The sequence below is a fragment of the Lissotriton helveticus genome, chromosome 9, assembly GCF_964261635.1.
Source record: "Lissotriton helveticus chromosome 9, aLisHel1.1, whole genome shotgun sequence".
Taxonomy (NCBI): domain Eukaryota; kingdom Metazoa; phylum Chordata; class Amphibia; order Caudata; family Salamandridae; genus Lissotriton; species Lissotriton helveticus.
This window is the reverse complement of record NC_136070.1, coordinates 225,789,665-225,805,400: the sequence shown is the minus strand read 5'-3', so window position 1 is coordinate 225,805,400 and position 15,736 is coordinate 225,789,665. Positions and strand designations below refer to the sequence as shown.

Genomic DNA, 15,736 nt, shown 5'->3' with positions numbered 1-15,736 from the left:
GCAAACACTAATAATATTCCATCCTGTGGTCACTCAATAAGGAGGTGGGTGCAAGAATTCTCAAGCTCAAGCTTATAATGCAAGTATTCAAATCTCTCTGAAGATACTCCTAAGTGGTATAAATTAAACTGTCAGAATGTGAGAGCAACCACCCCTACACGAGCTCTGAAACCATCATCCTCTTGGTAAGTGGAAATATAAGACCAGACCAAAGGCAAAGGAAACCAATATAGGTCACTGCCCCCACATCATATAATAGATAGGGGTGGGCAGAACTTGTGGAGTTACATAACAAGCATTTACAATGCAATGGTCTCGGCATTATTAAAGGTAGAGCTATTGGCATTGCTATTTATTTTTTTTGTTTTTATTAATAAATGGCCTTGTCATTTACATAGGCAATAGCTTAATCGTTAAAGAAATGGCATTGTCATTTACAATGCTAATAGCTTTGTTTGCAAATGCATTACTTTTTGCATTTACATCCACACAGAGCTACCCACACAAAGCCACCTACATAGAGCATTCACATAGAGCTACCTACACAGAGCCACACTCACACAGACAGAGGCATCCACATATAGAGCCACCTACAATAAAAGCTATCTACACAGAGCCACAGTCACATACACACAGCGACACACACAGAGGCACGCACACATAAGCCACACACACACACAGGTACACACACACACACACACAGCCACACACACACCCCCACACACACAGAGAGAGACACACATACACACACACACACACACACACACACACACAGAGACACACACACCGAGCCACATACACATACCTACACACACAGAGGCACACGCAAGAAAAATGGCACAATCAGGGGAGCAGAGCCAAGAAAAACTAGTGCAATCATGGGGCAGAAGGCAAGAAAACGAGCACAATCAGGGGGGCAGGGTCAAGAAAAATGGCACAATCAGGGGAGCAGAGGCAAGAAAAACGAGTGCAATCAGGGGTCAGAAGGCAAGAAAAACGAGTAATCAGGGGGCAGAAGGCAAGAAAAACGAGTATGAGGACGGAGAGTCAAAACAGTGAAACTGCAAAAGGTGCTTTCTGCGTGGGCTTCCACTGGGGTGGTGCGTGCGTGCGTGGGTGTGTGTGTGCGTGCGTGGGTGTGTGCGTGTGATTGATGTATTGATGTGTAGAGAACCTGTGAGTGTCTGTCACTAAGTGAAGAGTGTTTTGCACTCGTTGCTATGCACGTGACTGGTGAGAAATTAGGTGAGCGCAGGAAAGTGGCTTTGTAATTAAGACAGAATGTATGAATGAGAGCCAGGTCTCTCAAGTCTAGCTGATGGCTTAGAACAATGCCTTGTCTGCATTTGTTGGTTGGTTTGCGGTTGGAGAGTGAGGGCTTTGCTTTTTTTTGAGGGCCTCATCAGAACAGGCTGTAATGTGGCGCCCAACCACCTCTTCTTTTAAGACTAGTGGCAGCGTATTATTTCCTCTCCGGAATTCACGTAGACAACAGGCACGGGGCTGCAACACTTTTCTGGCAATTTGCATAGTTAGTGTAGTACTTTTAAAGTGGCAGCGCCCCCATAAACAATTTCGATCCAATTGTGACCGCCCTATAGTTGTTTGCAGCCTCTGTTGTACCTTTAGACCACAAAAGGGGCTCTCTGGCTGCTGCAATTGCTCAGAGGCTGACAAGCAAATAGATAAGGAACAAGATAGATGGCAACCATTGGGAGGGACGGCCCCTGTATTAATTTTAATTTTCTTTCTCAAAGGCAGAATCGAAAATAGTGCTGGGGCCAAAACAACATTGAGCTCTTAAGAATCAGAGAGAAACACTCGTCCGAAGCGACGCCTGGCTTCCCTGCCCAACACACATGTGCAAAATCATACAAGCAAAGGATGACAAAGAGACCCACACAGTCCTCCAACTGCCTCGCCTCCACCCCCAGCAAGGCCCGTGGTAAAAGGGGTAGGTGCGTGAGTCTGGAGGTGTACGCAGTGGCAGTGATGCCCGAGGGGAAGATAACACAAACACTACTTTCTTTGAAATGCGCGAGCTGTAGTAGCACACAAAGGTACGCGGGCGCACAGACCCTCGCACCGCGGACGTGTGTGATCATTTCAGCTGTGGTAGCTCACATTTTAGTGCTGGCGGTGGATTTACACGGAAACTATAGCAATAAGACTCACGGGTCCCGGTCATCTCACAGGAGGCAAAGCAGGAGGGCAGGCCATGGGGGAAGGGCAGAAGTCAAACCCGGAATGCATCGGGTTGGGAGACCTCATCCCAGGCTCAGGATGGTACGGAAAAGCCCGGGAACACCACAGTGCCGAGTAGGTTCACTAAAACTGCACTCACGTGTCCCGGATGTCCCATCGGAGGAGAAGCTGGAAGGCGGGCAGTAAGGGAAGAAACTGCTGTCGCGCTCGGGGGGCCAGGGGATGATCAGGAGGGGTCAGCCTCGTCCCAGCTCTTCACCAGCCTCCCACGGAGCTTTGCGAGGGGTAATCACCCTCGAGACTGGTTCCTTCATCAGCCGAACCATCAGCGATTCACCGATGTACAGGGGGAGGGAGACAAGCAGCGGAGAAACGATGGGAACTTGGAATACACGCTAAGCAACGGCTCACCTTCACTGCGGGAAAAAAAAAATGGTGGCCGCAAGCTTCCAAACATTTTCAGATTCGGGGGCATGTTCAGCGTTCTAAAAAGGGGCGTGGCTAAAAAGTGGAAAGAACAGCACGAACACGCCCCCGAATCCGAAAGAGACGGGGCTTCTTTCGAGTGATGCCTCTCTCCTCCAATGGCTGGCCTCCGTTTAAGAAGCCATCCAATGGAAGAGAGACGAGGAGAGAGGCGGGTTTAAGCACCCTACTGAAAGACATTAAATCTCCGACTTCCGGCTGGCAAGCCAGCCTTCGGTCCTCGACCTAAAAACTCCTCAGAGTTCTGCCAATGGCCAGAAATTTTCATGTCGCACTGCAATTTAGCACCAGTATCGCAAACAGCACTGAATAATCATGTGGTGCGCAAGAGCGCGTGGCCATTAGAGTGATTTTTTTCCTGCTCAAGTAGAAAATCTACTTAAGCATCAGCAAATCTATGTGAGAAGCACTGCCTCTGACCGTGACCGCTCGTGACCTTCCTCGTTAGAGAATGGTGCTAGGAGACGCTAAATCTCGCTCTAATTTCTGGAACCTCATGGGAAAAATTCAGCAAGGCGGAATTTGGCCGGAACTCTGCGTACAAGAGTAACGCGGTGTTGCTAAATTCCGCTAATTCCACGGGCGGAAAGAAACATTCCGCCCAAACCTAGTAATACGACTCCGGCAGTACCACAAAACACTCTCAAACCAATTGTACAAGGTTGTTTACTGCTCTTGGGCACTGCAAGTCAGTCTTTTGGATTGGGGAATAGATGCAGCGAGTGTTTAGGTCCTAAAGGTTACTCAAGACTAACTCAGCTTCCCACGGATAAGTAAATAACTCGGTGGACACAATATATTCTTTGACTAATTAATTCTGATCCAAAGGCAGGGATCCTCTATTTATCCACTCTGCAAATCAAGTCAAAGTTGGAGAAGGTTCTTAACAATATATCTCTTCCTATGTGAAATGGTCTCATTCCAACAGATCATGATTTGCAGCAATGCCCATTCTATTAATATGCTTTCCTTATAAGGAACGCCACTTTTGCGACATATTTACACATGAAATATGTAGTCATGTAAAGCAGACAAGTTCTTGTGTCTTGTTTTAATACAAAACATGGAAATCTCAGTGACAGTTAATCCTGAAAATATGTCACAATTAATGCTTCCATGACAACTGGAGGTTCTATGACTTGAATTCATAAATGCTGATAGAATATGCTTATTTTTCTGAAATACACACCCCTTGTATTCCTAGGCCTCAAATATGGCAAACAGCTTGGAGGAATCGAATGACTTTAAAAGTTTAGGAAAATTCTGAAAGTCCATATTGTCGTATTGTTAAACTCTTCTGCACAGTCTTTAACGCTTGGCAGTGCCATGTCCCCAAATACTTATTTTCCTGAACAGTACACCAAGTGTAACCATTAAAACATAACAGCGCTTAACTTAATCTCATAGGTTATGTTCAACCGCACTAATGGTGCTTCACTTGATCTTATAGGTTAGGTTCAACCGCAAGTCACATGGTGGTCAGACAATCCAGGTGACAGGATCAAACCTATGGAATGCAAAAATATATAAAGTCACAACCAAATCGGTCTGTCCTCAAAAAAAGCTGAAAGCAAGCCTCTTCAAAAAGGCCTTTACATGCCACCAAGATATCACCAGGACTACTCATCTGGACATGGCTCATGAGTTTAAATAGACCTCTGCTTATTTCTGGATCTGAACACCCATATAAGATTCTATTGCCCTGGCAGTCAAGATTCATACAATCCAAGAAGGTGTAGAGTAAAAATGACATTTTCAACATGCTACTTTACAAGTGGTACAAAGGGACTAAAGTCACAAGATGGCAGGCTAAAAAAACAGATTAGCAAATAAATACATGTTATAGATTGCTTACCTCTCCGTGATAAATCAGAATTTGGAAGAACGTGTCCATTAAAAGAATTCGATCTGGAAGAATACTGCTGCTATCAAGTAAAACGGGCTGGAACCAAAACACAACGCAAAACATTAAAACAAAGAATAAAGAATTTAATGCAACTTTTTAAATTGAAAGGCAAGACCTTTGGTAAAATAATCAGCGCTATTTTGGTAGTCAAGTCAACTCTTTTGGTAAAATGTCGAGCACTGCAAACGCCATAGGTGTTATCGAAGATAAATTGGTGGACTGTCTGACCGGTGTCAAAGGGCAGTGGAAGTAGAAAATGAAGGTGTGAAGCATTATCAGCCACAGAAGCAGTGCATCTCTACAGCAGAACAAACCAAACATTCACACAAATGCTCCTCTCGCAACACAGCAGCTGTCCAGATCTATTCAACAAATATATTATCACTGTGTATAAATCAGTGGAATTGTCATGTCTTTTGCATAAATGTAGTATACATTACTAACAGAGGGAAAACGTGTTATACAATACATTGTATATATAGATCACCGAGTGAATATAATAAGATGTACATGCTGCCTGGCTGGATAACCAGCTTGAGATCTCTTTCACGGAAAATGCTGCACATCAATTCTACCTTGGCGCTATCGAGGCTAGACTTGTGTAGTCTTGGAATTTCGTGAATGTAAACTTTCTCATAATTTTAGGTATGTGTTACAAGAAATGGGAAATCTCACCCCACAGAATAATTATTCAATTATTTAAAGGATCTCTATCATATGAAAATACTATATGTCAATGTCTAGAAGACTACATTTCATTAGTACAGAGCAGCCCTACAGTATTTTAAGGGCTCATCTTTTGACCACTACTTTGTGCATGAAAAGAGAGGAGTTAATAAAGAAGTAGTCCTCTGGCTAGACTCTCTCTGCAGTCTCAACCTTTGAGTACTGGCACAGGAAACGTATTCTATAGCTGTTCAACAAAGCATTGAGCATCCAGTACCATATACACAAGTGTATCTCGCATACACCACGTTGTCTGCGCCTGTGTGTGCTCTCATCAGTTCCATTTATTAAAAACCTACTTCTCACGCTCAATTCCTCGATGGCACCCCCCCCTCTTCTTTCAGGTGCGGTTGTTTATGCCTCAACGTTCTAATTTTGAACACGGTGCGTCATGTCAACGGTTGATTGCAACAGCTGACATGCGGTGAACGTTAAAGAACATGCCACCCGAGACTTCGTATGGCAATATAGTACTTCTCACCAGCGTGTCGCCTCACAATTTCCTTGTTTCAGAGATTCCCACTGTCTAGTTCCTTCTCTGGTTAGATGGACTCCATGATTACAAGCCTGACACATCTAACCCACGGGGGGAGGCAGCCTGCACAACCACCCCTCAAGTACAAGCTCAGGACTCATCAGCATGAGGATGTGTCTTTCTAGGAGTTCAATTCTTACTCTTTATTTCACTAAGACTTTGCACTTAACCTGGGCAAAGGAACAGCTGAACAAACACTGCTGCTGTTCCAGGACTGTACTGACATTGTTGTCAGGTGCACTAACACTGTACTACCCATGTAAAAGCAGACACACCTTAGTTCTTTGGATCTACAGCCTGAGGAGTAGGCAAATGTTATCGCACTCCTCTAACTGTCCCTTCATTCAATGTTATGAAACTGTTGAACCTCCCACTGACTAGGTCGTTCAACATTACATGACAGGCATGGCAAGCGCCAAACTACGAGGGGAAACGAGCTGTCTTCATCCATATCATCTTTGGACCAGTCAGCATTGCAGGAACACTTGCATGAGGTCAAACTCTTTTAAGGTGCAGTAGACAAGGTCCTCCTGGACTGAGCAAGAGAGAGTAAAGGTGTGGCTATAACTCTCATTCCATCTGCTGACTTTGGCTCACAGCCATGCAGTTGAGGTGAACAATGACTGAGTGACTGACTGATTAAGAACAGTTGTGTAGTGTTCCCTACCCAGGGTCTTGGTATTAGTATTATAAATGTTATCTTAAAACGTGTACGCTTTTAAGGCATTTTAATGCAGGGCCAGACTGAGAAAACCAAAAGCAGCCCTGATAAAAAAATGTTCAATTCAGCCACGTTCCCTTTGCCTCCTCGTAACTCTCTTTCCTTTAATCAATTCTCTCTCATCCTCTCCTCTCCCTCTCGAATCGCTTTCTCTCTACAGTCTCACTCCCACTCTCAGTCTAGGGCCGCTCCCAGAGGCACTGGGAGCGGCCCTAGACTTTCAAAACCGACATTCAGGGGCTCCAGCGCACCAGGGAAATACCCAGTGGAATAAAAGGACTTTCTGGGCATTTCTAAGATGGACAAACTCGGCAAATATTGTAAGGTCTTAGGTAAAGAGTTCCAAAGTAAGAGATCTAACACCGAAATGGTTTTACCGCCTTTTGATTTGAGGCAGACCATAGGAATTGAGAGCAACTTTTTGTCTTTGCTCCTTTGTTCTCAAACAGGGCATTATAAGCTCGAGTTAGATAAATGTTTAGGGGCAAGGCAGTTGACAAATTTATAGATAAAGCAGCTTAATTTAAATTGGATTTATGCCTTGACAGAGAGCCAGTTGGAAGATCTTCAAGCCTCAGAGACGTGGCTCTTCTGCCCAGATCGGCGGTCAATCTAAAGAACAAGTTACTTACCTTCGGTAAAGCCTTATCTGGTAGAGACTATCAGCCTGATTCATGTAGGCAATAGCGCTCGCAAAAGGGCCAGATTCTGAGAATCTGGCCCTTTGCGAGTGCGATTTTTGCATTTGGTATTCATGATACCAAATGCAAAAATCGCTATTTAAGAAGTCGCAAATATGCGAGGAATAGCATTTAAGGAATCTCTATTAGAGATTCCTCAAATGCTATTCATGACACATCAAGAAATTGCGATTTAGCACTTTTGGGGCCGCTATTTACCGAGAGGTCTGACCTCTCGGTAAATAGCAAAAACTCAGAGAAATGCTTTTAAAAGCATTTTTCTAAGTTGCATGTTGCACACACACATGTCCTTTGGACATGTGTGTGCGCAACACCTGTTCAAATGTGCTTTTTAGGGGTGCAACAGGGTGTCCTTTGGACACCCCTGGCACCCTTAAAATCGCTATCTTATTTGCGAGTAGCAAATTGCTACTCGCAAATAAGGGATACTCCCCATTCATTCCTATGGGCCTCTTGGCCCATAGGAAAGAATGGGGAGTTTTTGCGAGTAGCAAATTGCTACTCGCAAATAAAGAACATGTAGGAATCGCTATTTCATTAGCAATTCCTACATGAATGCCGTTTTGCGTGTCCTCAATAGCGAGTCGCTATGATTCGCTATTAGGGCCACGCAAAACGGATTGTACATGAATCAGGCTGTATATCTTGCTACAGATTTCTTACCTTTAAATTTCCCAGACGTCAGACTGGATCTAAAAGTTTTTGGAGCAGTATGCCTGCACGCCAGTAGGTGACGTCGGTCAGCTCCGGGTCGGTCGACAGTGTCACAGTACCTGTATAGGCACCACCCAGGCGAGCTGACGTCAGTTATCTTTTTCACAACTTTTCACACCAGAAGCGGGGAGCCATGAAGTGCACTGACACTGGTGAGTCTAAACTAGGGATCTGAAATGGGTCGGCCCAGGCCTTAGAAATCTGTCCGCAGCGTGGGGAAGATGGGTGGGTCGGTAAGGAATCTGCAGCTAGATATAGTCTCTACCAGATAAGGAGTTACCAAAGATAAGTAACTTGTTTATCTGATAGAGACTTCTAGCAGCAGATTGCTTACCTTTCAATAGATACCCAAGCAATACCATCCCTGGAGGAGGGTCTGCAGACAAATTTAAACTAGGAAGCCCTGCAGGACCGAACAGGCGAAGTACCCATCCCTGCAGACAGGACTGTCCAGGCAATAATGCTTAGTAAACGGGTGCAGAGATGTCTTAGTTGCTGCCTGACAGATATTCAGGACTGGAACTCCCCGTGCTAATGCAGTGGTTGCAGCTTTAGCTATGGTGGAATGAGCTTGTAAGCTTTCAGGAGGCCGCTTCTTTGCCAATGCGTAGCCGATCTTGATGCAGAGTACGACACATCGAGAGATGGTGCGTTTCTGAACCGCCTGACCTTACTTTGCGCAGACATACCCTTAGAAGAGTTAGTCGCACACCCAGAACGCTCATGTGAGGTCAAGGCAGAACAACAGTGTTTTTTTTGGGTCTAGATGGAGTCGCTCCTCTTCTTTGGAAGGATGTCTGGAAGCATAGATGGTGGGCAAGATGACAGATTGGTCCACATGAAATGGTGTGACCACTGGAGGAGCACTGACGAAGCTGGCGATCACTAGAGGCTGAGCGGTGAGCCTGGTAGGAGAGTATGCTGCAGTGGTGAGGGGCCTGGCGAAGGTGGGAAGAACGCTGAGGCCAGAGCCCGCTGGCCTGGAGCACGCTCCTGGGGAAGAAAAGAACCGCTGCTATCCTGCGGGGGAGAGATCCTTTTGGAGAGTTAAGACCACGGAGTGGTACGGCCTGGCCGTGCTTGGCGGGAGGCCCGGGTGAGGAGCGTGTCCCCGGAGGAGAGAGTGGAGCGGCGCAGAGGGAGCAGCTGGACAGCTCGAGGCACAAGCACATAGAGGGCAGTGGCAGGAAGACAGTGCAACATAACGAGAGCCTGACGAGCAGATGATACTCGAGGCCTGTGGGAGTATGGGGAAGCCACGGGGTAAGCAAGCGGGGCACCAGTCGAACAGGAGGACGACACAGCAGCCACGGAGGCACGGGAGGCAGCGCAACAACACCTGGAGGGGATGCTCCAGCAACTGGTCAATCAAATACTCCAAGTTATAACGAATACTAGTGAGGCCTTGCAAAAGGAAATTAGGCATTTGACGCAAGGCCTTGGGCTGCTCAGAGCTAACCATGCAAAATTGTCTGACAGAGTGAAACAAACGGAAGCAGCCATAGAGGTCCTGTACCCGGCTCAAAAGTCACTGGCAGCACGGATGAATGACTTTCAAAGTAGGCTACAGATGCTGGAGAGTCGAGCGGAGGAATGCGGAAGGGAGGAATCGGAGAAACAACGTCCGGGTGGTGGGACTTCTGGAAGGTGTGGAAGGACCCAACATGGTGGAATATCTGGAAGGATGGCTGAAGGAGACCGTCGCGCCAGTAGGCCTGAAACACTTTATTACTTTGGAGAGAGCCCACAGAGTGCCAGCCAAACCATTGACCCCCGGGAGGCCGCCGAGGCCGGTGGTGGCCAGGCTGCTACACTACAGGGATAGAGATCTCCTGCTGAAATAGGCCAGGGTGGGTGGCCCGTACACAGCAGACAACAGAAGGGTAACACTGTTTCTGGACTGCACGCTTGAGGTCCAGCGCCGCAGAGTGTCGTTTGTGGCCGTCAAAAGAGCAATGCGGGACGAGGGCATTCCATACTCGCTGATGTTTCCGGCGAGACTGAAGATAACGATGGATGGCAAGGCGTCGTTTCATGACAGTCCTGAGGAGGCCTGGGACTGGCTGGAGCTGTACAAGGCGGGAATTGGAGAGACGGGAAGGGGCGAGACTGAAGGTACACTGAGACCTCAACTGCGCAGACTGAGGCGCAACCGGCACCGCCATACAGCGACCCAGAGACCAACAGAGAAACACAAACAGAGCAGGAACTCACGGCCGCTTTGCAGGCTGTCATTGCTATCTCGCGAGAAGGAGGAGGATCGCATTCGGCAAGGACGGAATAGGAAAAGGGGTCCCAGGGAGGGGACGGTGAACAATCGGATGCCGAAAGCCTGAAACTGCCCCATGTGACAGCTGGAACGGCAGACGAAATCGTCGATGGGTTAAGTAGACTCTGGCTGGACATGAATAAAGTGCTGCGTGGGTGGGAGGGAGGCTGGGGCGGGGGGGAAGATAGCTGCGAACTTGGTTGATTGGCAATTAGCTGTGCAGAGATATGGAGTAGTTGGGGGATGTGGAGTATATTTGGAACAGGTCTCGCAGCTGCACGGCCCCAGAAGGGGCTGGATCAGTTCTAAAGGGGGTCGAGCGTGGGAAGGGGGCTGACTAGGGGTCCGACTCCCTGAAGCTTCAGGCTTACCTACCGTACGGTTGTGTGGGTGTAGCTCCTTAGGAGCTTAGTTGGGTTCATTGAGTAATAGTTTGGATGGGTACTAATGTTGTAGCACCTGTTCTGGGGGTAGGGAGTTGGGGAAGGGTTAGGTGGAGGCTTGGGGAAGGTACTGATGCCGGTGTGCTTTTTGATGTGGGGAAGGTGCGGAGGAGGGAATGGCCGATCAATGAGGACGTTACATGATTTGAAGTGTATTACCTGGAATATGCGAGGGCTTCACACAATGCAAAGGCGACATAAGGTGCATGCTTTCTTAGTACGCCGAGGGGTGCATATAGCATTCCTTCAAGAAACACACCTTAACCGAACTGAGGGAGTGTCCTTGAAAAAGAGATGGAGGGGCAATTATTTTACAGGACCTACTCGACGTTTGCCAGTGGCGCTCTGGTGTGTATCAGGGCTGGAGTCCCTTTTTAGCTGAGGCAGCACTAGGTTGACCCAGAGGGAAGATTTGTAGCGGTTATGGGGCAGCTTAATGGAATAGATGTAACTCTGTGCAGTGTGTATGCCCCCAATGTCGATCAATCTTCCTTCTTTGAGAAATTGTCTGGGAACCGAACGTCATATTTGACGACTAAATCAATACTAGGGGGAGACTTTAACTCAATAACAGATGTGGAGAGAGATAGGTCCCACCCCCGCTATCTAGCGCCCAAGTACATAGGATCTCAAAGGTGAGAAGAACATGGCAGACCAACTGGGGTCTGATTGACACATGGCGTGACCAGCACTTGGGAGACAGGGATTACTCTTATTACTCCGGCCTACATGACTTACATGTGAGGTTAGACGCAATGTTATGCGCCCCTGAGGTTCACGCCAAGGTGAAGGGTAGCGAATATCTGGTGAGAACGATCTCGGACCACAACCCGCTGATATTGGGGATACGCTGGAGTCGAGTGAGGGCAGCCATTCCGACCCGGCAGCTCAGGCCGAAAGGACTGGAGGATCCGGTCTTTAACGAGGAGATGGGAACGGGTATTGTACAATAATTTGAGGAGAACGATGGGACGGCGACATTAGCGGCAATTGAGTGGGATGCGTTTAAGGTTGGGACCAGGGGTATATGTATAAGCAAGACAGCGGGAGTAAGGAAAACGATCTTGACTGATCTAGAGAAAGCAGAAGGTAGGCTGCGGAGAGAAACCGACCTGGAAATCCGGGAGCGCAGGCTGAGGTATCGGAAGCTAGGGAGATAGTGGCAGTTCAGCTGGAGAGGCTGCGCTCCTTCGATTATAAAAGTTACAGAGCAAGGATGCACGCAGAGGGGGACAAATCGAGCGCACTGCTGGAGTGGTTAGCTAATCCGATCCCCAGGGGGGTGCCGATATTGGGCCTGGTAGCCCCCTCAGGGGAGATGGTGAACACACAAGCAGGGATCAACCGACTGTTCATAGAGTATTACACTGAACTATAAAGTAGCCAATTTGCACAGGGTCCCGATAGAGTAAGAGAATATTTGGAGGAGGTGGCCCTGCCCAGCTTGAGCACAGAGCAAGGGGATCTACTGGGAAGTGAGATTACGGTGGGGGAGAAAAGGAGCGCGATTAAGCACATGGCCTGTAATAAGACTCCTGGGGTGGACGGCCTCCCCGTAGAATTCTACTCCAAGTATGCAGATGCCTTAGTTCCACGTTTGCACATGATTTATCGGGAGGTGCAGAAAGCAGAGAAGATACCTGAAACTACTAGAGAAGCCATTATTATCCCCCTGTTGGAGCCTGGAAGGGAAGCTACGGATATGAAGGCATATCACCCGCTGTCAATGCTGACAACTAATTACAAAATCTTGAGCAAGATATTGGCGTACCGCCTGCTCCCACATATGTCCCAATTAATACACCAAGACCAATCAAGTTTCATACCTAAGCATAACACGTCTATTAATGTGAGACGGCTACTGTGGATTCTGGAGCACTGCCAGGGCCTGACGCCGTCTGCCTTGATTCTCTCGGTGGACATTGAGAGGGCATTCGATAGCCTGGAATGGCCATTTCTCTTTCAAGTTATGCACAATATGGGACTGGGGGAGGAGTTCGTGAAGTGGACTCAAATATTATATAACTCTACAACAGCCCGGGTGCGAACGGGGAAGACGGTGTTGACGCCTTGCATGGTGGGACGAGGGACACGGCAGGGCTGTTCACTTTCTCCGCTGCTGTTTGCGTTGGCGATTGAGCCTCTGGCGGTGCAAGCTAGGTCGGGGAGGCACTGCACTGGGCTTGAGATGCGGGGAGAAATGCACTATATATCGCTATACGCGGATGACCTGTTAATGTTTCTGGCAACCCCTGATGAGGACTTAATAGGAGAGACAAACTTGTTGAGGGCGTTTGGGGTGGCATCAGGGCTGTGCGTGAACTGGGAGAAGACTATTTTGTTTCCGGCGCATCGAGCAATGGGTAGCCCCGATGGCTTGAAAGGAATACGATGGGAGCCCTGCTGCCTGCTATATCTGGGAACAAACATTTATCATGCGCAGGTGGACCTGCTGGAGGGTAATGTGAATAGAGCAGTGCGAGGGATCAGAGGGAGCATGGAGTTCTGGAGTACGCTGCTGCTCTCAGTGGCAGGAAGGGTAGCGCTTCTGAAGATGGTAGCGCTGCCACGATTACTGTATTATTTCACGACACTGCCAATCTGGATACCAGGTCGGATGTTTAAGATGCTCAGAACTATGGTAGGGGGATTTCTGTGGGGGAGCGGTAGGAGGCGGGTGGCCCTGAACACGAGGATGAGACCTAGAGCGGAAGGGGGTTGGGCAGTTCCAGACTTCGAACTGTACTACCTGGCTGCCCAGCTGCAGTGGCTTACGCAGGCAGCTGCTCGGGAGTTCAGAGGGCCGGATGGCCCAGAGGGCCGATGGTTTCCATGACACGTTCTATCCTTTACTATCCTGGGCCAGCGGTTGCGGGCCGACTCACTGACCTCCGAGGAGAAAGTGCGGAGACCGTGCTGGTATAGGAGCAGGAGTTGGGGAGGCGGCGCCCGCCCATATGCACCGGAGATACCCCTTGGAATGTGTACGGCCTTCCGGCACGGAGGTGACTGGTCGGCACTGGCAGAATGGGAAGAACTGGGGTTGCAGATGGGCGGTGACTTGTATGCGGAAGGAGCTCTTTTGCCTTATCAGACACTGCGGCTTGCCTAGGGGTGATTTCTTGCTGCATGCCGCCCTGGTATCAGCGATTCAGAAATGCTGGTGGGAAGGAATGCTAGAGCTGCAAACATCTCTGATGTGCCAATATGTACTAATGGCGGCGGGGACGGTGAAGGCAATAACGTGTCTATATAGGCGAATGACTGAAGAGGGGCTTCAACCGTTGCCTCAGCTGCGAGGAAAATGGGAGGAGGACCTGGGCGGAGATATACCTGAATCGACATGGGATAAACTCGTGGAAAGGGCGTGGAAGGGCACGCGAAATGCCAGATTCCAACGTATTCATTTCTATGTCATACATAGGGCGTACTTAACTCCAGGGCAGATAAATAAATACTTTAATGTGGAGTCGGCATGCTGCCCTAGATTTCACTTGCATGCAGTGGACTTTCAGCACATGATGTGGAGTTGCCCGCAGCTGGGGATGAACTGGGAGGAGGTGGTTGAAGCCCTGCGCGGAGTGAAAGATCAGCAGATAGAACCCGACATGGCAGCATGTATCCTGCACTGGTTGCCTCACACGGCGAGAAATAAGGTTACAAGCAAATTCATTGATCTGGGCTTGCGGTTGGCCAAACGGGAACTAACTAATGGAAATCCAAGCAGGGACCTAGTATGGAGCGATGGAAGGTGGAATTTACAACTTGGGCGGCTAGCGAGAGTATGGTCAGGTTCCAACAGGCTAGAAGAGCGAATAATGAGAAGGCGATTGAAACTGCACAGGCATGGGAAGCCCTAGTGGCGCGGATGACGGCACCAGAACAGGACTCAGACTCTGATTCTTTGGAGGCTTTTTCAGTGATTGCTGGTGAAGGCAGTGCATAGACAGGTTGGGGGTGGCTGATGGGGAAAGGAAGTGAGGTCGAGCATAGCAGGAACTGGGTAGCAACCCAAACGTAATAGTATACTGGCACACCCTACTGAGATGAGGTAGGAAGAAGATTCTAGTTTAATATACATAGAAGCACACCGGTGGGGGGGAATGGACGGGAGGTGGGAGGGAGAAGCAAATGACTGAGGGAGCACATAGTAGAGCTCCCAGTATATTGCGAGCTGCATTGGATACGAACACTGGTAGAGACACTGCTGTAAGGAGAGGAGGTTGGAAGGAATAATGTGGTATTGTTTATAGTATGTATACAACTCAACTGAGGAAATTGACTTTATGTAATGTATCCAGTAACAGGCTCCAGTTGATAAAGTGCCTTGTAAGGGGGGGTGAGGGGGTTATGTTTGTGTTGCAAAACCAATAAAAAAACGAAATGGTGTGACCACTTTTGGCAAGGAAGAGGACCTAGTGCGAAGCACCAGTTTGTCAGGGTAAACCAAGAAAAAGGGAGGCTCGGATGACAAAGCTTGCAGCTCACTCACCCTCCGGGCAGAGATAATTGCCACAAGGAAGGCTGTTTTAATCATGAGCAGCCGGAAGGAACAATTGTGAAGAGGCTTGAACGGAGCACACATCAAGAATGTAGGACCAAATTAAGGTCCCACTGTGACAGATTGAAAGGAAAAGGAGGGAACATGTGTACAAGGCCCTTCAAAAATCAATTTACAATAGGGGACTTCAATAAAAAGGGCTGGTCAGGCAGCCGCAAGAAGGCAGACAGAGCTGAAATATAACCCTTCAGAGTGCCCAAAGAAGATCCCTGATTGGCAAGGGTAAGAATAATAAGCAAAATATCAGAAAGGGAGACAGAAAGTGGGTCAATAGACTTTTCTTTACAGTAGAATACAAATTGCTTCCAACGGCAGGCATATACCATCTTGGTGGAGGGACGCCTGGCTGCCAGAATAACATTGCAGACTTCAGGAGGAAGATCAAAAGCTAGCAACTGCCGCCGCTCAATCTCCACGCAAAAAGATGGAGAGTTGCCAGGTTCGTGTGGAGGACCCTCACATGCTGCTG

At 48.3% G+C, this 15,736-nt stretch overlaps 1 protein-coding gene across 4 annotated transcripts in view; it reads right to left on the bottom strand.

The window, feature by feature from the left end:
- SEC23A (SEC23 homolog A, COPII component) overlaps positions 1–15,736 on the bottom strand; it is an 891,592-nt gene that overhangs the window by 188,909 nt on the left and 686,947 nt on the right. For all 4 annotated transcript variants that reach the window (XM_078659766.1, XM_078659768.1, XM_078659769.1 and 1 more), the window contains one exon: positions 4,547–4,633. In XM_078659766.1, coding sequence (XP_078515892.1) covers positions 4,547–4,633 — 87 coding nt within the window. The remainder of the gene's footprint in view (positions 1–4,546; positions 4,634–15,736) is intronic.